We start from the raw sequence: 20,818 nt of genomic DNA, 5'->3' as shown, positions 1-20,818 counted from the left end.
ATAGATCCATTAGGCTATAGGCTTTTGGAGTTTCTACATCCCTCCCTCCCTCCTTCCCTCCCTTCCTCCCTTCCTTCTTCTCTCCCTCCTTTTTTTTTGTTTTTCTTCTTTTCTTCCCCTCATCCAAGTATATGTTTATTGTTTATTGACTTTAGAGAGAAGAAGAGAGATATGTGAGAGAGGAAGAAACATCAATGCCTCCCATATGTTCCCTGATTAGGGATCGAACCTATAACTATGTATAGACTCTGACCAGAAATTGAAACTACAATCTTTTGGTGTATAGGATGATGCTCCAACTAACTGAGCCACCTGGCAAGGATCCCTTGAGTTTTTTAAATTGAAACTGTGATTATAGGTTGTTTTGTTTTTGTTTTGTTTTGTTTTGTTTTGTTTTTGCTGCTCTAACGGTCTTATCCTTTGTCTCTTAATTCCTTACATAGAAAGTTGGGTAATAATTTTAAATCTTTGGATATATTACTCAACTACGTATTCTGTATTTGATTTGTAACCCTAAAATTATTGTTCCAAAGTTGCAAGCTATTTGTTTTCCTACCTATTTGACATACTTTTCAATGATATTACATTTGTTTTTCAGGTATCTTAATACCCAGTTTATTAAAAAAAATAAATTGACAGAAGCTGACCTTCAGTATGGCTATGGTGGTGTAGATATGAATGAACCGCTTATGGAAATAGGAGAGGTAAAAAATTCTTTAAAATACTGTCAAGCATAAGAATGTTTTTTATTTATTTAAAAATATTTGGTTCACTGTCCTTTTTTAAAGGACACTGAATTAACTAGGTTAAAATTCAAAACATTCTAAATTTTAAATAAATAAAATACTGTAATGATTTTCTAAGAAACTTCAAATAGATAAGAAGAACAGAAAAGATATAAGAATTTTATATTTTAAATTTTAAAAGTAATTTAAAGTAAAACAGTGATATATGCAGCTCAGGTAGTTTATTCAAATTTAAGTGTGGAGAATTATATAATGCATGTGCTGATTGTGAAAGAAATACTCTAGTATAATGTTTGCTTTTCCAGGTAATATGTATTTGTTGAGTAGCCAGAAATGGTAGATGCAGTGGTGAACAAACATAAGGTCCCTGTCCTCATGGAAAGCAGATGCCAAAGAAGTAAAGAAATTAATGTTAAATTATGATGAAGGAAATAAACATAAGATGTGGTTATTGAAGGAAATAAACATAAGATGTAGTATTATTAGAGATTTACATTAGAATCATCCTTTTAAGAAATTTGTTGGAAATTTGTTTGAAAGTATTCCTTGCAGTCAAATTTATAATGGATAGACAATATAAATTTCCAGTGGCCAACAATAAAAAGCTTATATGGAAGAATATATCCAGTATGATTTTGTTATAAAAGTGGGCAAATGAATAAAACAGTAGTAGAAAATGGTTCATAGGACCTTTAATGGTATACTTAATAGGAATAAAATTGAAGGGGGAAAAAGGATACCGTGAAGCACATTAGTGAGAAATACCAGTATCTTAACAATGGTTGCTTTAATTTAGTCGGTTTATAAGTGAGTATTTTATTGTACTTAATGATTATTCTTTATTAACCCATCAAACCTGCTCCTTTTCCCTGAGGAAATCACTATACACAATTTGATTTATATCTTTTCTGAATTTTACCTGTGTATTTGCATATAAATTTCATGCATACATGGATAATAGTTTTTATTTTATTTTTTAAACTATGGTGTCATACCATATCTAAAGTCCTCGAACTTGTATTTTATACCCTTTTTGTTAACATGTCTAAGAGTTCTTTTCACATTAGTTAATTTTTGTGTGAGTGGTTAATATTCTACATTAGGCAAATAACAATAATTTATTAATAATTTATTAAATGATTTGTCTTTTTTTTTTTTAGAATCTTTTTAAAAAATATATATTTTATTGATTTTGTACAGAGAGGAAGGGAGAGAGATAGAGAGTTAGAAACATCGATGAGAGAGAGTCATCGATCAGCTGCCTCCTGCACATCCCCTACTGGGGATATGCCCGCAACCAAGGTACATGCCCTTGACCGGAATCGAACCCGGGACCCTTCAGTCCCCAAGCCGACGCTCTATCCATTGAGCCAAACCGGTCTCGGCTTGTCTTTTCTTTTTTTGTTATTACAAACAATATTACAGTGAACATCATTTATTTATTAAATATTTTTGAATCCCTCTGTGTGCCAGGCACTGTTCTGTATTTTAGGAATACAGTAGTGAACAAAGTAGACAAAAAAGTTACACTCATGGAATTATATTTATGTATGTATCTTTATATAGAAGCAGAAATTTTTATAGAGTGGGTACCTGGAACTTGATTTTCTGGGTTAAAGCTTGCTCTGCCAACTTGCCTTTCAAAAGGCTTTACCAGTTTGCCTTCCCACCACAGCTCAGATTTAAGTGTGGAGAATTGTATAATGCATATGCTGATTGCGAAATAAATACTCTAGAGTAATGTTTGCATTAAAACATTTGTATTAAAATCTCATTTTATGTATTACCTTCTATTTTTACTTGTTCATGCTATTTTAAAAAAATGCAAAACTTGAAGAATGTTCCTTGTAAGAGGACAGATGCTTTTATTTATTTGAAATAGAATTACCAATGGACCTGAGTAGAGTTACTCCAGAGAAACAGAATATAGAGGCAAAAAAAGTCTTATATCTCTGTTGATGCAGTTCAGTTAGAAACAGGAGCAATTAGTTTTTGATTCTGGAATAATTTGTACTATGTACAGGAAAAATATACAGTAGTTTAAAGGCTTAAATGTGAAAGGGAAAACTTGAAAACTTTTGGGAGACAATATAGAAGACCTTATGATCCTATGACCATACCCTTATGATCTTAGGGGAGGGAAAGAGTCCTTAAAAGTCACAAAAAATACAAATGATAAAGGAAAAGATTGATAACTTTGAGCATATTATAATATATTTTTACAAAAAAAAAAAGTAAAAAGTCAAGTCACAAACTATAATATGTTAAACTGTCAAGGGGTTAATTTCTATAATATATAAAGAACTCCTAGGTTTCATTAAGAATGAGATAAATATTAATGAGATAATGGGCAAGAGGTGAATTTCACAAGAAAAAAACTGATATGCACCATAAACATATAAAATGATACTCAATTTCATTTGAGAAAAGGCCATTTAAAATTACAGGAGATGCTATTTTACATCCAACAGATTGGCAAAGTTTAAAGTCATACTTGTTGCCAAGGACGTTAACTAATGGGAACTCTCATTCATTGCTTATCTTCTTCTATAATAATAAAAGTATAATATGCTAATTAGACTGGATGACCTTCCGGATGAAGCCAGGGCTGTGAGGGAAGCTTGGGTCCTGGGTGCCTGGGGTGCCTGTTGGCTGCTGGAGGGAAGCCAATGCCGGCAGCCAGGGGAAGGAAGGCCTTCTTTTGCACGAATTTCGTGCATGGGCCTGTAGTGTGAGCACATATTGGAAAACCATTTGGCTTGACTTAATAAAGCTGTATATGTCCCTAGCCCTATAAAGCAGCATCTCCAATGATAGGTGTATATCCGAGAACTTTTTGCTTATGTTCAACAGAAGATATATACAAGATAGTAGCATTTTTCTCAAATAGCAAAACTGGAATCACAAACATGTCATGGGCAGTAAAAGGGAAAAATAAATCATGGTGTATTTATACAATAGGTTACTATGTAGCAGTGTCAATGATTAAACTATATAGCTGTATCTTTCAATTTAGATAATTTCAGTAACAGTTAAAAAATTTAAAAAACCATTCATAAAAAAAGTATACAGTGTGATTTCATTAGCAAGGTCAGAAATGGTCAACTTTAAAAATATTATATGGGGATACTTATATATTTGGTCCAATTGTAAGTGAGGGAATGATTAGCACAGATTCAGGATAGCAGAAACATCTGAGGGGGAAGTAGGAGTACATTTGGGGCAATGGTAATGGTGAAGTCGTATTTCATAAATCTGGTAAATACAGATTTATTTTATTTTACTATCCTTTAAGTTGACTTATCCTTTTATGTTTGTATGAGAGGCTTTATAATTTAAAAAATTAGCTAATAGCCAAATTACATTATTTTATTCAATGTAACTCCTTTGGTTGTTACAATCTTGGCATCAATAGTCCCTCCATAATACTGAGCATTTAATAGTTATATAAGGTTTTATAAAAATTAATTATTTCTGTAAAATTTCAACTAATTTAAAGAAGGTTTATTCTGTTTTTTGTACAAGTCTAATATGTCATTTAAAATTAGACATTAATTTTCCTTACATTTATTAAATTTTATTTGAATTTTGAAATATTTTAGATAATTCTTTTGCTGGATATTTTTTAAAAGTCTTAAACAAATGTTATAAAGAAATACTAAGTAATTCAGTCTTTGATAGTTTTTATTTTTTTGGCAGCTAGCATTGGACATGTGGAAGAAATTACTGGTTGAACCACTTCAGACCATCCTTATCCGAATGCTGCTCAGAGAAATCAAAAAGTGAGTTCTGATATTTACCTTCTTGAGTCAGTTCTAATTTGCTGTTTTGATATTGTTTAATAGTTGCTTGGCTATTGACCAGACATAGGTCTCATTTTATTGTAATGAGCCTCATTTTCTATCTTAATGCCGATGTTTAAAAATTGTTGTTAATTTTTGGGGGCAAGTCTTTGGTCTATACTTATAGCTTAAATGTGCTTAGTAAATAAATAAGTCCTTGAGGGAAGTAAGTCCCTTACTGTTTTTCAGTTCTGAAACCTCTTGGACTTTATAGGGAGTGCTGAGTTGTTTGAACATATTATTTCAGTTTAAAGCCTGATGAGGATAACCTATTCAAGAAAGCAGATTATTCTAGTTAGTTCCTTTTCTCTTAGCCTCAGTGTTAAACCAGTAACTTGCCTGTTACTGTCTAGCAGATTTATGGGAAATAGCTTTCCATTCTACTCATGGCCCGGAGTGATTAACTCTTTACCTAATTGTTATGTGAATCGAGGTTGAGACAAAGGAAGTTTTCCTATGGAGTTCAGAATAGAATATCCGTGGGTCAGCTCTGGCTTAAAAGATTTTTACTAGGAAGTCAGAAGAATTAAATCAGCTTTGGAGAAACAAAAGCATTAAAAATCAGTTATGCAATTTCAGGTTACTGGAACTAATGTTTATAGGAATTACTTAGACTAGTGAATTGCAGTGTGATAATGACCACTCTATCGGAATCTTCTTTCTTTTTTACTTCTTTCTTATTTTTTAAAATTTAATTTTAAAATTTTTATTTTATTATTAAATTACAGTTTATAGTCTATTATTTTGTGTTAATTTCAGGTCTATACATAAGCACATATTTTTTACAGTGTTCCCCTGATATTTCCAGTACCCACCTGGCACCATACATAGTCATTATTGGCTATAGTAGAGGCCCGGTGCACAGAATTCATGCACAAGTAAGGTCCCTAGGCCTGCCTGGTGATCAGGGCCGATCTGTGGAGTGACCAGCAGGGCGATCGGGGGACCCCCACTGGCACCCGCCTTGGCAGACCTGGCGCTGCCCACTCATCAGCCCTACCCCCTGCTGCCGCCACTGGTTGCCTCCCTCTGCAGGAGGTGACCAGTAGGGCGATTGGGGGGCACCATTGGCCTGCTCACCAGCCAGCCCCAGCCGCTCACCAGTTAACCCCTCCTGCTCCCTTGGCTGTTGAACAGTATAAGAAAAGATTTCCCTTAAAGGTAAAAAGACTCCTGTGCTTGAATGGGAAGAAACTCAGCAACTCTTGCAGATCTCTCTCTCTCTCTCTCTCTCTCTTTTTTTTTTTTTTAATATATTTTATTGATTTTGTACAGAAAGGAAAGGAGAGGGATAGAGAGTTAGAAACATCGATGAGAGAGAGTCATTGATCAGCTGCCTCTTGCACACTCCCTACTGGGAATATGCCCGAAACCAAGGTACATGCCCTTGACCAAAATCGAACCCGGGTCCCTTCAGTCTCCAAGCCGACACTCTATCCATTGAGCCAAACCGGTTTCGGCTCTTCCAGATCTCTTAGAGAGAACTAGTTATTAGCCATTTCAGTGAGTGATATGTTCTATAGACAAATCTTATAATAGTGTTTTTGGTGAGTGAAGTTCAGATATTCTTGACCACCAACATTAAAGTATTGAATTGATGGGCAACAGAATAGGCTTAGTAGCAACAGAATAGGCTTAATTTTACAATCAAGGCTTTTATTTATTGAAATGACATCCAATGTGTTCACTAAGTATCAAATATTAATTTGGCTGTTAAGTGAAAAAGTTAAAATTTTAAGTGTTATGACACATTGATGCTTTACAATTTAATTCAACTAATAGAATAAGCAGTCATGTTTTGTCATACTTTGGTATTTCCATAGATAATTTGTGTTCTTAAGAATATTTTGTGTCATACCTTCTTTTAGTGATCGTGGTGGTGAAGACCCAAACCAGAAAGTAATCCACGGGGTTATTAACTCCTTTGTTCATGTTGAACAGTATAAGAAAAAATTCCCCTTAAAGGTAAAAATCTTGTGTAATCAGACCTTTAATTTCTTAAATTGCTTGTTTTTATTTTTTTCAATCTGATTTTAATTAATTTATTTAGTTTTATCAGGAAATCTTTGAGCTCCCCTTTCTGACTGAAACAGGAGAGTATTACAAACAAGAAGCTTCAAATTTATTACAAGAATCAAACTGCTCACAATATATGGAAAAGGTAAGAAAGAAACGTATGTTAAACACATAATTTCTTATATTCAGGCATGGTTTTATGGAACAGTTTTCTTGTTAATATATATTTTTGATGAAAAAGTTTCTGTTTGGTATTTACTCCGAGTTATAGTTAATGTACAATACCTATTGATAAATTATTTTTCTTGCTGTAGCATATTCCATGAAGAAATGTGCTTTTCTGATTTTTATCATAATTGATACTTTTTGATAAATCCTGATTGCTTGATTTGCTTGTCTTTAAAATTAACATGTATTTATGTTTTGGCAAAATCTATCTTTCATGCTTAGTGGATATGTTTAGGGAATAGTATAGATGCTAGGTGTTTAGGTTTTTATCTTCTTCCTTTAAAATGGAAGGAAAAATATAATAATTTTGTAGATACTTGGATAGATCACTCTTCTGGTCTATAAAGTTTTTAATGAAAAAAATTTAATTTCTCCACAAGAAATTTTTATTTTTGAAATTGATTTCAGAAAGGAAGGGAGAAGGGGAGAGGAACAGAAACATCATTGATGAGAGAGAATCAGTGATCAGCTGCCTCCTGCATGTCCCCCACTGGGGAGCGAGCCCGCATCCCTGGTATGTGCCCTAACCGGGAATCGAACCATAACGTCTTGGTTCATAGGTCGATACTCAGCCACTGAGCCACAGTAGCTGGGCTCTCCACAAGAAATTTTAATCATTAAACCAACACATATTGATGACCATATTTAAAATTCTATGTGTATTTTCTCAGTAAAAGTATTAGTCATAGTATAAATTCAGTCATCACACAATATATGTAAGAAATTTTAATAAGGTTTTTTTTTTCTCCCATCTGCAGTATTGGATTTCAAGCATTTCATTATAGGATGATTTTTCTAATTTAAGCAAGAAAGATAAATATAAGTAGAATAGCTATAGTATGTACATAGTTCATAGTATAGAACATAGGTCAAGAAATACCATTACTTACTGATAAGCTGTTATATATAATATTTCACAAAATCCAGGCCTAGAAGTCTTAGCTGTTTAGCCTCTTCCTTTTTTTTGTCACTCATTAGCTCTTGAGTAAGTCTGGGGCATTTTCCTCCATCTATTGCATGCAGGTTACACATTAGTCCTCAGCTCTTAGCCTTTATGCATCTTAGACTCTTGTTAAAGGATCTAGATCCAATCTAGAAAAGTGCTCACAAAATTAAGTGATGCATACACCTCATTATATCTGGCTCTCAAAAGAGGCCATTGGCAAAAATATTTTATACTTTTTAGATGAAATATCTAGAATAGGCTAATTCTTAGAGACAGAAAGTAGATTAGAAGTTTTTAGAAGGTGTGGATAGGGAGTTATTGCTTAATGTTATAGAGTTTGGTGTGATGAAAGAGTTTTAGAAATTGTTCATTGTGAATATAATGCCATTTAATTATATATTTAAAAATGGTTAAAATGGCAAATTTTATGTTATATACATTTTATCACAATTTTGAAAACACTAATAATCTAATATACCAAAAACTTGAATTCACCCTTGCATGGGTGAATCATATGATATGTAAATCTTATATCAAACTGTTAAAAGCTCTGTTGGGAAAATAGCATTTATAAGAGTAATCAAACTAAATAATGTAGCCTTCCTACTTCCCTTTCTATATATATTTCCTCTTAATTTTTGCCTTTCCCCCCAGCTATAGTGGTTTTATAGCTATTGAAGCCCTGATCCCGACACTCCAGCCTTGTCTGTTTCTCTTAATATGCACCTAAGCCTCAGCCCCACCCAGTTAGCAGTTTTCTTTTTCTCCTCCTCCCTTAGCTCCCTCAGACCCACACTCTTAATTAGTGTTGCATTTAGTTAATCCATAAAATATTAAAGTTAGAGTATGGTATAAATAACTACTAGACATGCTACTTTTAGTACATTTTTATTTTAATTAATTTTTAATTGAACTTATGGGTATTTGTCTATCTTCACATAATCATCTTCCCTCTGTATAAGAACTTATTTATTTTTATTTTTTTAAAATATATTTTATTGATTTTTTAAAGAGAGGAGGAGAGAGGGATAGAGAGCTAGAAACGTCGATGAGAGAGAAACATCGACCAGCTGCCTCTTGCACACCCCCTAGTGGGGATGAGCCCTCAACCAATGTACATGCCCTTGACCAGAATCAAACCTGGGACCTTTCAGTTCGCAGACCGACGCTCTACCACTGAGCCAAACCGGTTTCGGCAAGAACTTATTTTTTAAATCTTAAAAATATACTTTTATTAATTTCAGAGAGGAAGGGAGAAGGAGAGAGAAATAGAAACATCAATGATGAGAGAGAATCACTGATCATTTGCCTCCTGCATACCCCCACTGGGGATTAAGCTGGCAACCTGGACATGTAACCTGACTGGGAATCATAGATTGATGCTCAACCACTGAGCCATGTTGGTCGGGCAGGACTATTTTTATTTTAAAAGAAAAACATGATGACCAAAATGACTTACTTTGTTGATGAAATACTCTAGACCCCACCTTTGGTTTCTATGACTTTGCCCTGAACTCCTGGCTCCACACAACATGGTAGCACAATAAGAAAGATAGGATTGTATCTCTCAGTCTTGACCTCACTTTCATCGAAAGATATCTGAGAGGTTTCCAGGAATGTGTTATTTCCCCTCTCAACATCATTTTCTCTCTCAGCATCACCTTATGCACAGGCGAACTCAAGCAGTTCTTCCCAAAGGCTTAAATGCACAAAGTTCCTGGGACCAGTTCAGAAACTCTAGATCCATAGTTTTACATTACAGAATACTTTCCTTTTTCTGTTTTGTTAATCATCACCTGAAAATATATTTTTCATTGATTTTTAGAGAAGGTATAGGAGAGGGAGGGATGGGGGGCGGGGAGAGGGAGGAATGGGAAGGAGACATCAATGTGAGAAAGACACATCAGTTGGTTGCCTTCCACAAGGAATGGAACCTGCAACCCAAGTAATGTGCCCTTGACTGAGAATCAAACCCAAGATCCTTCAGTGCATGCGCTGACGCTCTAACCACTGAACATGTCAGTCAGGATCAGAATATTTTCAAATCTAAACATTTGTGTATGTATGCTCTGTGCTGGCATGATTTTCATTGCAAATTAGTTTTGTTTTGAGGTAGAAATTAGCCCAATTCCCTGGCTGTTATCTTTCTTAGTTCTTGTTAATGTTAACCAGTGTATTGTTTGTAGCTCAGTGCTTTTTATGTAGGAAAAATAAAAATAAAGGTCTTGATCGACATATTTAACTATGCCTAAGTATATTTTGACTTAAAAAATTTTAATGAAATCTTTACTGTGATAGTTAACTATGATATTAATACCATTTTCAAGGCACCAACATAAAATAATCAGATTAATCTACTTGATCCAGTTAATATGACTTATTTTTATATTAATAATTAGATATTTATAAAGTGACTATCTGTTTGGTTTTTAATAATCTTTACTCGCTTGTCCTATTGCATGTTAGGTTGTCTATATGATAGGATGATCAGGATCAGTAAATGAAGACAAAATGTAGACTACATAACTTTAGTTCTTTTTCATAAGACTGTGGTGAAATATAGGTGACAGCTAGTAGCTTAAATTAAATTTGAATTCATTTATGGAATGTGGATTTAAATTGCTTGTGTAATCATTATTCATTACTTGGCCATGTTTAACTGAACCATTAAATTAGGCTACCTAAGCTACTTACTGATATTACAGTTTTTTTCTCCTGGTAGTTTATGCTATAACAATATATTTCTAAAGGTTCTAGGTAGATTAAAAGATGAAGAAATTCGATGTCGAAAATACTTGCACCCAAGTTCATATACTAAAGTGATTAATGAATGTCAGCAACGAATGGTAGCAGACCACTTACAGTTCTTACATGCAGAATGTCATAATATCATTCGACAAGAGAAAAAAAATGGTAAGTGACACGAAATATAAATGTAAATTAAAATAGAATTATAAACCACTTTTTATGGAGTCAAGTTAACTTAAATTTAAAGTATATTTTAGTCATAATCTCTAAATTCATAATTTATTTTAAAGGACTATTTTGGAACCAAGTATATTCACAAAGGGCATTCTAAACTAAAAGAAAAACCTGAGAAAATAGGTTTGCACATTTTTATGTATTATAAGAGCTAATTGCCTTAATTAAGAATTTTAATAACAATAGGAAAAAGGAAAAGAATATAGCAGGGAAATATAAATGAATTTTAAATATATGGAGATGCACAATCTCACTCAAAATAGGTGGCAGACAAAATAAAAATACAGCAGCTCTCTCTATAGAGCATGCCTGCACCTTTTCCCAGGTGCATTTTCCTGGTCCTGGTCTCTCTCTTCCTCCTAAGCTCCAAGAGCCTTTTTTGCTTCTGTAACTTGTTTTTTAAGCCCATTTATTCTACAGATCACTACTTGTAACTCTCTGACTTTCTAAATGAACTTTCTCTTATGGCTTCTGGTAAATAAATAATTAAAAATGAAAATACTTGATTTAAGGCAAAAGGGGCACTACAGAGTATTAGGTGAAAGATGATAGTCTTTTCAACCCATAATGTTGAGTCAACTGGCTATTCATTAGAGAAATATGAAATTTGATCTCTACCTTAGACACTATATAAAAATCAAGTTATTATAGGCTTTTTAAAATCCTCACCCAAAGAGTGAGGATATTTTTTTCTACTGATAACTAGAAAGAGTAGAAGGAAGGAGGGAGGTGGAGAAAGAGAGAGAGAGAAACAAGACACATTGATTGGTTGCCTCCCATACAGGTCAGGAATCGTACCTGGGACACAGGTTCATGCTCTCAATTAAGCAGGAATGGAACCTTTGAAATTCTGGTGTGTAGGCTGACACTCTAACCACTGATTCATGCTAGGCAGGGTCATTGTAGGCATTTTTTTTTTTTTTTTTTACTATATATATTTTATTGATTTTTTTACAGAGAGGAAGGGAGAGGGATAGAGAGTTAGAAACATCGATGAGAGAGAAACATCAATCAGCTGCTTCCTGCACACCCCCTACCGGGGATGTGTCTACAACCAAGATACATGCCCTTGACCGGAATCGAACTTGGGACCCTTCAGTCCACAGGCTGATGCTCTATCCACTGAGCCAAACTGGTTTTGGCTCATTGTAGGCTTTTGATCTAAATGTAAAACAAAAATAATTCTAGGAGATAATATAGGAGAATAACTTCATGACCCTGAAATAGGGAAAGATATTTTAAGTAAGACAGAAAAAGCACCAACCACAAGGAAAGATTGATCAAGTGGACTGCTTTAAAATTAAGAACTCTGGATTATCAAAAGATAGTCATAGGGTAAATATATATTTGCAGTGACTACAAAAGGTTTATGTTCAAATGTAAAATGGCCAAGAAATTTGAACAGGCACAGGAGAGTAGAGGATATCCAGATGGCCAATAAACATAAAAAGGCATTTAATCTCATTAAAACAGGGGAATGCAAATTAAAACCACACTAAGCTATCAATACTTCTGATTGAAACTTTAAAAATTAAAAATAATAATTTTGGACCCTGGTCAATGTGGCTCAGTATTTTGGGCATCATCGCAGGCACTGAAAGGTTGTCAGTTAGATTCCCAGTCAGGGCACATGCAGGGATTTGGGCTTGATTCCCAGTAGGGGCTGTGCAGGAGCAGGCAATCGGTGTTCACTCTCACATAGATGTTTCTCTTTCCCTCTCCCTTCCTCTCTTTCTAAAAATCAATTATAAAAATCTAAAATAATAATAAGTGTTGGGAAGCATGTAGAATAGTGGGAATTTGTTATATACTGGGCTGAGAATATAAATTGATGCAACCACTTTGAAAAAACTGGCATTAACTGCTAAAGTTGAATATATGAAAGCTATCCCTTTCCTATACATATAATTCCCTGGCAAAAGAATATGCAAATATATACAAAAAAGTTCATAGCAGCATTTTTTTGTAATAACCAAATGGAACAACTCAAATGTCTAATAACAATAGAATAGATGAAGTACAGTATATTTATACAGTGGGATATAATAGAAGAGTGAAAATGAACAAATTACATTTACATATAACAACATACATATAAACATTTGAACAAAAGAAGGTAAACATAAAAGAATTGTATTGATTCCATTTTTATAGATAGTTCAAAATAGGCAAAAGTAATCTTTGGTTTAGTTCTTATGACAGTGATTACCATTGCAGAAGAGCAAGAGGAGTAATGATTGGGAAGAGGGGGGAAGGGGACTTCTAGGTGTAGGTAATGTGTTTTTTATCCTGTGTAGTGATTACATGAAGGTGTTTGTTTGTGTTCACTTGTGATAATTTATTGAGATACACACTTTTCTGTATGTATATTATATACTTTAATAAAAAAAAGTTTAAAAAGAAGCCTTTCGACAGACATTTTTCACCTCTCATTGGCACAGGTCAAAATGCTTGATAATACATTGTTGGCAAGGGAGCTTCCTGCTATTGGGAGCCCTGTTTAGAAGGATCCTTCTAGAAGATTAAGCTTTGACCCAGCAATACCACTTCTAGGGATTTATACCATAGATGTTTATGTCCATATACAGAACTATTAATTGTAACATTGTAGTATCAAGAGATTGGAAGCAACCAAACTTCCAACAGTTGTTAAGTAATTTTATATATAATAGAGTGCTTTAGAGTTGTAAAATATGAAGAAATGCTCAGTGTACTGATAAAAAAAAAAATCTCTGAGTAAAAATGTATTTTGCAGTTACAAATAATACACAAAATAAACTAAACTCTTATAAAAAGGGGCAGAGGGAAGAATATATGTACTTGCTTGAGTGTGCATGAAAGAGCTTTGAAAGAACAATATTGCTTTCCCATGGGAAGGAGGACTGGGTGGTTGGGAAACAGGACTTGGGGATTTTCTCTGCATACTCTTTCTGCATTTTGAGCCATATATTACCTAATATTTTAAACATATTTGGAAATCTAATACAAATTTTTCCCCCCTCAGACATGGCAAATATGTATGTCTTACTCCGTGCTGTGTCCACTGGTTTACCTCATATGATACAGGAGCTGCAAAATCATGTCCATGATGAGGGCCTTAGAGCGACCAGTAATCTTACTCAGGAAAATGTGAGTTATATAAGGAACTGGGGGATTTTTCTCTTAATCAGATTATCATGCATTTAGGTTTTTTGTTATCACTTTACTGTCTTTAAACAATGAAAAAAAAGTCTTACCATGCCAATAGATTAAACATCTTTATTAAAATGTTTCAAGCCTAAAATTTATTGGACACACTTTGGAGTAATCAAATTATTAGAAAATAATTGAATGAGATATGTTTTTTCTTAGATATATTAATATGTTCACTTAGCATTTTAAACAATTGTATTTCTATATAACTAGCACTAATAGTTGTAGTGGTAATGAAATTAATCAATAGTAATATGGAGAACTGACAATTAGCTTTCTTTATATATACTATGAGTTTGATAGCCCAGGAAGCAAAGTTAGATTAAAATGATCTTCCCTAAATATATGCTTACTACCCAATGGTTACCACTATGTCCCTAATACCCACTTTTCTTTAAGAGTTCTCTGACAATCAATGACTATTTACAAAAAGGCATCTTTTCTATCACTGTATTCCTATCATCAATCTTGTTGGACCACCTTGTTTTTACTAGTGATGTTTGATGAATAAATAGATATGACATGAGATGTTCTTTATCCCAAGTAGACCTATTTACTTGTCATCTATAATGCAGTAATTGATAATAGACAACATTATTCAGATGATTATCACTTTAGTTGTAGATTTATTTGTCTTTGGCAAATCTTAGGTTTTATGTCCTACCACTGTAATACAAACTATTAGTTGCCCTATCTGGTTTGGCTCAGTGGATAGAGCATCCGCCTGTGGACTGAGGGGGTCCCAGGTTCAATTCTGATCAAGTGCACATCCCCATTAGGGGGCATGCAGGAGGCAGCCAATCAGTGATTCTCTCTCATTATTGATGTTTCTCTCTCTCTCTTTCTCTCTCTCTCTCCCTCCCTTCCTCCCTCCCTCTTCCTCTCTGAAATCAATAAAAATATATTTAAAAAAATAAAAATAAACTATTAGTTGATATATTTTTATGTTTATTAATCTATTATTTATTGGGTTTATTAGTCTACGGCCATACCACCCTGAACGTGCCCGATCTTGTCTGATTGGGTTTATTAATTAATTTTATTAGTTTTACAGATTCAGGGTGTTAAATCATATTCAGCATGGAGGCATAGAGTTTGCTTCAAGGACTGGGAGATAGAAATAAAAGAGAATGAATTTGTAATAGATTCTAATAATTTTAGCTGACTTAGTTAACTCTTAAGTACTATATAATTATCCCCATTAAGAGGGAAAACTTACACTCTAAATGGTTGCTTAGTGGTTAGAGCATTGGCTCAAGGACTGAGGGTTTGTGGGTTTGATTCTAGTCAAGGGTATGTACCCCAGTTGCAGGCTCAGTCACCAGCCCCAAGCAGGGCATGTGCAGAAGGCAATCAATCCATATGTCTCTCTTACATGGATGTTTCTCTGTGTCTTTACCTCTCCCTTCCACTCTCTCTAAAAATCAATGGAAAAAATATCCTCGGGTAAGGATTAACAAAATAAAAAAATAAATAAAATAAAAAAAGAGTGAAAGCTAAGTATTTCCTCACTCTGAGTTGTGGGGGATTGTTCAAATCCAGGGATCTCAATTTTCACAGATACTTGCTTTTGAGCTCTGCTCTCTCTTTCAGACTTCAGCAGCTTTGGAGGCAGTTTTTGTTTATATAATCCTCTTTGAAAGTGATAGGTTTGGTGGTTCAGAGACTGTGTCTTGTTACCCTTAAGAAACAGTATTCCAATATTGGAGAGAAGTGTGTTTTCAGTGAGTTCTTCAGGCAGAGGAATTATAGCACTGCATTGCTGGTGTTGAATGACAGCTAATTTCAACATTAAAGTTTTAGATTTTTAAGACAGTTTCTAAAAATATATATATTTTAATTGATTTCAAAGAGAAAGGGAGAGGCAGGGAGAGAGAATCATTAATGATGAGAGAGAATCATCAGCTGCTTACTACACTCCCCACACTGGGATTGAGCCTGCAGCCCAGGCATATGTCATGACCAGGAATCGAACTGTGATCTTCTGGTTCATAGATCAATACTGAACTACACCGGCCAGGCAAAACAATTTTAACTAAAAATATTTTTTGAGAAAGTGTGTGCTTGCATAACATTAATTTGCTTGGAAAAAACTTAATTAAATGACAATTTTTGATAATCCTAATTATATGTTTGAACTTAAAATCTATTTTGTATTTATAGATGCCAACACTATTTGTGGAGTCAGTTTTGGAAGTACATGGTAAATTTGTTCAACTTATCAACACTGTTTTGAATGGTGACCAGCACTTTATGAGTGCATTGGATAAGGTAACTTTAATAATATCTATATCTACAGATGCTTCTCAAGTTATGACGGGGTTATGTCCTGGTAAACCTGGCATAAGTTAGAAAAATTTTAAATAAAAATTTATTTAATGCACCTAACCTACTGAACATCTTACCTTAGCTGAACCTACCTTAAACATTCTCAGGACACTATCATTAGTTATAGTTGGGCAAGGTCATCTAAATTCATGGGGGAGTATCATTATTTATGGCACACTTAACAGAAAACTGTGGCTCACTGCCACTCCCCAGCATTAGTATAGAATATTGTACCACATATCACCAGCTTTGGAAAAGATCAAAATTCAAAGTACAGCTTATTGAATACGTATCGCTTTCTCACATATTAAAGAAAAAAAAATCATCTTAAGTCAGGGAATAGTCTGTATAAATACAGTTGACCCTGGAACAATTCAGGAAATAGTAGCCCTGATACTCCTCTCCTTTAGTTGAAAATTCAGATATAACTTTTGACTTCCCCAAAACTTCACTACTAATGGCCTACTGATATTACCAGAAGCCTTACTGATAGCATAAACAGTCACTAAGTGCATATTTTATATGTTTAGAATAACTATATTATTACAAAGTAAGTTAGAGAATAAAAAATGTTATTAAGAAAATCTTAGAGAAGAAAAAATACATTTACAGTATTTGTATCAAAAATCCGGGTGTAAGTGGACCTGTGTTGTTTAAAAGTTAATTAGAATTCTGTTTCTTTATTCATTCTTTAGGGTGGTTTCAGGATTGAGGCTTCTAAATTACGAGTTTTCTAATCTTGACATGGAGATTACATAATTTAAATGTGAACATCAAAATAATAACACAACTTTCAAATTAATAACAAATAGTTAAATTGAATGTTAGAATTATATGGAGATAGAATTTCTCATGATTATGAGTACAATGATTCTAAGGGGAATTGTTAGTAAACATTCTAACATGTTCTGGAAAAACATGTATAATTTTAATGTTTTAGTGCTGATTTTTAATTTCAATATAATCTGTAGGCTATATAAGTAATATTTCAAAGAAATAAGTATATTTTACAAATTTTTGAATTTTGGTATATTATACTTTAAAGGAAATTTGCTGATATGGTTATTTTAAGATTTTTTAAAAATTTAGTTTTATTTTATCTGTGTTCAAATATCAGTAATGAGTTATAAAGAACAGCTTTCAGTAGGAATGGAATATATAATTGGTCTATAACTATCATGAGGCATATAGTTAGAGGAGTTTACCCTGTGTTCAAAATGAAAACAAAATTAACAAACTACAACCAAAATATTGTGTTTTGTGTAGGTTAATAATTTATGGATGTGCAGATTATACCCTATTACTAGTTAATTACTGGCTTGTTTTCTATTTAGGCTCTTACATCAGTTGTAAATTACAGAGAACCCAAGTCTGTTTGCAAAGCTCCTGAATTGGTAAGTTTGATGATTGCTTAAAAATAATCTTATGGACATCAATATTAGAAAATGAAAACTGAGGAGAATGTTAAATTAATATGTATTTGTAACATTTTTTCAGAAGAAAAATCCATGAAACTAAATTATTAAAAGTAAAAATTATCTACATCATATATAATTTGGCACTTATTTAAGGAATACAGTTGGGCCTATGTACTATAACCGTTTCTTGAGAAATAACTGAAGGAAAAAATATTTAATATAAAGTTTGTGTGTGTGAGTGTTTTAATATGAAATGCTTCACTGATTTGTGTGCATCTTTATGCAGAGGCCTTGCTAATTTTCTCCGTTGTTCTAATTTTTTTCAAGGCTTCTAAAATCCAAGCAGTACAGTTTGGGTTTTAAAGTATGTCTTCTTTGAAATAATTTGCATCACTTCTCATAGAGATTTTGTTTTGTCAGAAATTTGATGATAATTAAAGAAAATTTAATTATAAAATTGTGGTAAGAATAAAAAAAGTAATTATTTAATGTCGAAAATTATAGAACTACTCAAAACGCATCTAGGTGTTCTTTTGAAACTTCTGTTGTTTATGTTAGTGTTTTATTGTTCACTAAATGTTGATTGTATTTTTGACTTGTTTATAGTTTTCTTAAAAACTTGCCTTATGACATATTTTGAATTCTTTAGTGCATGTTCATAATTTTAAAAACAAAAGCTTTAGGATGGCAGAGACTTTATCCATTGATATTTTGTACTATTGTCCTTTGCCTCTGTTGAAGCATGTATATAGAAGGGCCCTTTATAAGATATACTCTCCATTTCTATTTGAGCTTGCTAAGTACTGTGACAACTTACTAAAGAAATCAGCAAAGGGGATGACTGAGAATGAAGTGGAAGACAAACTCACCAGCTTCATTACTGTTTTCAAATATATTGATGATAAGGATGTTTTTCAAAAGGTAAGTTGTAAATAAAGAAGTTTTATTTGGTTTAATCAGATTTTATTTATTTTTGAAATATAAGTCATCAGAAAGAAAGTAATCTTTAGGAATATTTTTTAATATAGTTCTACGCAAGAATGCTGGCGAAACGTTTAATTCACGGGTTATCTATGTCTATGGATTCTGAAGAAGCCATGATCAATAAATTAAAGGTAATGTGAGCCTTTCATCTGATTATGTCCTAGAAATTATTCTACTAGCACGAAGAGATATTCATTGTAGTATTAGATATAACAACAGGAAATAATCAACAGGTGATTGGTTAAATGTATAATGGTATATCTATATGATGGGATATGCAAATACTGTATTAAAGAAAGCTCTCTCTATATACAGGTGTCCCTTAAAATTTTATACACACTTTGAATATATTAGGTGTACCAGTTAATAATGTGGATTTTTTCAGTAGGTGGAGTTACACATATGTTGATATATATGCTATTTGTTGTATTGACAGCAAGCTTCAAAACTTCATATGTCAAATTTTCTGAAGGTGTTAACATCATAAATATTTTAATGCTAAAAATGTCAAATTTCATGCCAAAATAAGAGCATTTGCGTGAAGTTATAATTCATTGTTTATTTTGAAGAAAAGTGCTGCTGAAAGTTATTGTTATACCTTAGGAAGCTTATGGTGAACATGGTGTATTTCAAGATACTTGTGAACATTGGTTTAATGTGTCAAACACAAGGCCCGCGGGCCAAATCCGTCCCGCCAGGCCTTGCAATGTGGCCTGCACCGCGCTGTCATCACTGCACTCCGCTGCGTTTCCATCACAATGACAGTTTATGACTGTTCAGTAAACCATTCGGCCCGCGATTTAGGCTGGCTTTTAGATTTTGGCCCCTTCTCTGATTGAGTTCGACACCCCTAGTTTAAATGCTTTAAAAGTGATGATTTTGATGTAAAAGACAAAGAATGTCTAGGTCAATTGAAAAAGTTTGAAGACCAACAATTACAAGCATTATTGGATGAAGATTCGCATCAAACTCAAAAAACTTGCAGAAAGATTAAACATTGCTTAGCAAACAATTTCCAGTCATTTACAAGCAATGGGAAAGATTTTAAAGGAAGGAAAATGCGTGCCACATCAACTGAATGAAAGACAAATGGAAAACAAATAGTCATCAGTAAAATGTTGCTTTAATGGCACCAAAGGAAGTCTTTTTTGCCTCGAATTATGACTGGCTATGAAAAGTGGATTTATTTTGAGAATCCCAAATGCACAAAATCCTGGGTTCCAGGTCAACCATCAACATCGACAGCAAGGCCAAATCACTTTGGAAAGAAGACAATGCTCTGTGTTTGGTACAATCAGGAGTGTGTGGTGTTTCATAAGCTTCTAAAACCAGGTGAAACCGTTAACACTCATTGCTACAGATAACAAATAATCAGTTTGAACCACGCATGCTTTGATCATGAAACAACCAGAATGTGCCAGAAGACATGGTAAAGTAATTTTGCGTCATGATAATGCACCACCACACACTTCAAAACCAGTTGAAGACACATTAAAAGATCTTGCCTGGGAAGCATTAACCCACCTGCTGTATTCACTAGACCTTGCTCCTTCAGATTACCACTTGTTCCATTTGATGGCACATGCACTTTATAACAGCACTTCAAAATGTACAAAAAAGTGGAAAATTGGGTCTCTGAATGGTTTGCCTCAAAACAAGAAAAGTTTTATTGGGACGATATCCACAAATTACCTGAATGATGGCGAAATGTGTAGCTAGTGATAGACATTACTTTGAATAAAGCACTTTTGATGTTTCTCTTGAAATTATCATGTTTTCTTTGATTATTATTAACAGGTACACCTAGTAATTATAAAGGCAATGTTTATTAAAATATATTTTATTTTCATTTAACAGCTATCAGGTATTAAAAGTATATACATTTTTTGGGACATTCTGTATATTGATATAGACTTATCCACAAAATAAACAGTATTAACAAAAGATTTACATTATTTATAAATAAATGCACCTGAAATATTCCTTTAAGTACGTTTTGTAGTGCTGTTGAATTTTAGTTTATTTTTGCTTCATTTTAGGTTACACATTGGTGAAATAAGTAGTAGCTGAGACATATTTATGCTGAAATATCCAGTAGTTGATAATTTTTCTGAAGAGTAGACTTGAATATAATAT

At 33.3% G+C, this 20,818-nt stretch overlaps 1 protein-coding gene and 1 non-coding gene across 5 annotated transcripts in view; one reads left to right on the top strand and one right to left on the bottom strand.

Annotated features, from left to right (window-relative positions):
• CUL2 (cullin 2) overlaps positions 1-20,818 on the top strand; it is a 124,028-nt gene that overhangs the window by 66,409 nt on the left and 36,801 nt on the right. For all 4 annotated transcript variants that reach the window (XM_045586353.1, XM_045586344.1, XM_036454432.2 and 1 more), the window contains 10 exons: positions 599-704; positions 4,446-4,528; positions 6,457-6,553; positions 6,639-6,749; positions 10,529-10,691; positions 13,765-13,889; positions 16,116-16,223; positions 17,615-17,674; positions 18,491-18,619; positions 18,727-18,813. In XM_045586353.1, the coding sequence (XP_045442309.1) occupies positions 599-704; positions 4,446-4,528; positions 6,457-6,553; positions 6,639-6,749; positions 10,529-10,691; positions 13,765-13,889; positions 16,116-16,223; positions 17,615-17,674; positions 18,491-18,619; positions 18,727-18,813 (1,069 nt within the window). The remainder of the gene's footprint in view (positions 1-598; positions 705-4,445; positions 4,529-6,456; positions 6,554-6,638; positions 6,750-10,528; positions 10,692-13,764; positions 13,890-16,115; positions 16,224-17,614; positions 17,675-18,490; positions 18,620-18,726; positions 18,814-20,818) is intronic.
• On the bottom strand, positions 17,941-18,042 carry LOC118710219. Its single transcript, XR_004985335.1, has one exon. It is a non-coding gene; the product is annotated as a U6 spliceosomal RNA (small nuclear RNA).

This window comes from Pipistrellus kuhlii, unplaced genomic scaffold, assembly GCF_014108245.1.
Source record: "Pipistrellus kuhlii isolate mPipKuh1 unplaced genomic scaffold, mPipKuh1.p scaffold_m20_p_1, whole genome shotgun sequence".
NCBI classification, from domain to species: Eukaryota; Metazoa; Chordata; class Mammalia; order Chiroptera; family Vespertilionidae; genus Pipistrellus; species Pipistrellus kuhlii.
Note: the sequence above shows the minus strand (reverse complement) of the source record. Positions and strands in the feature narration are given on the sequence as shown.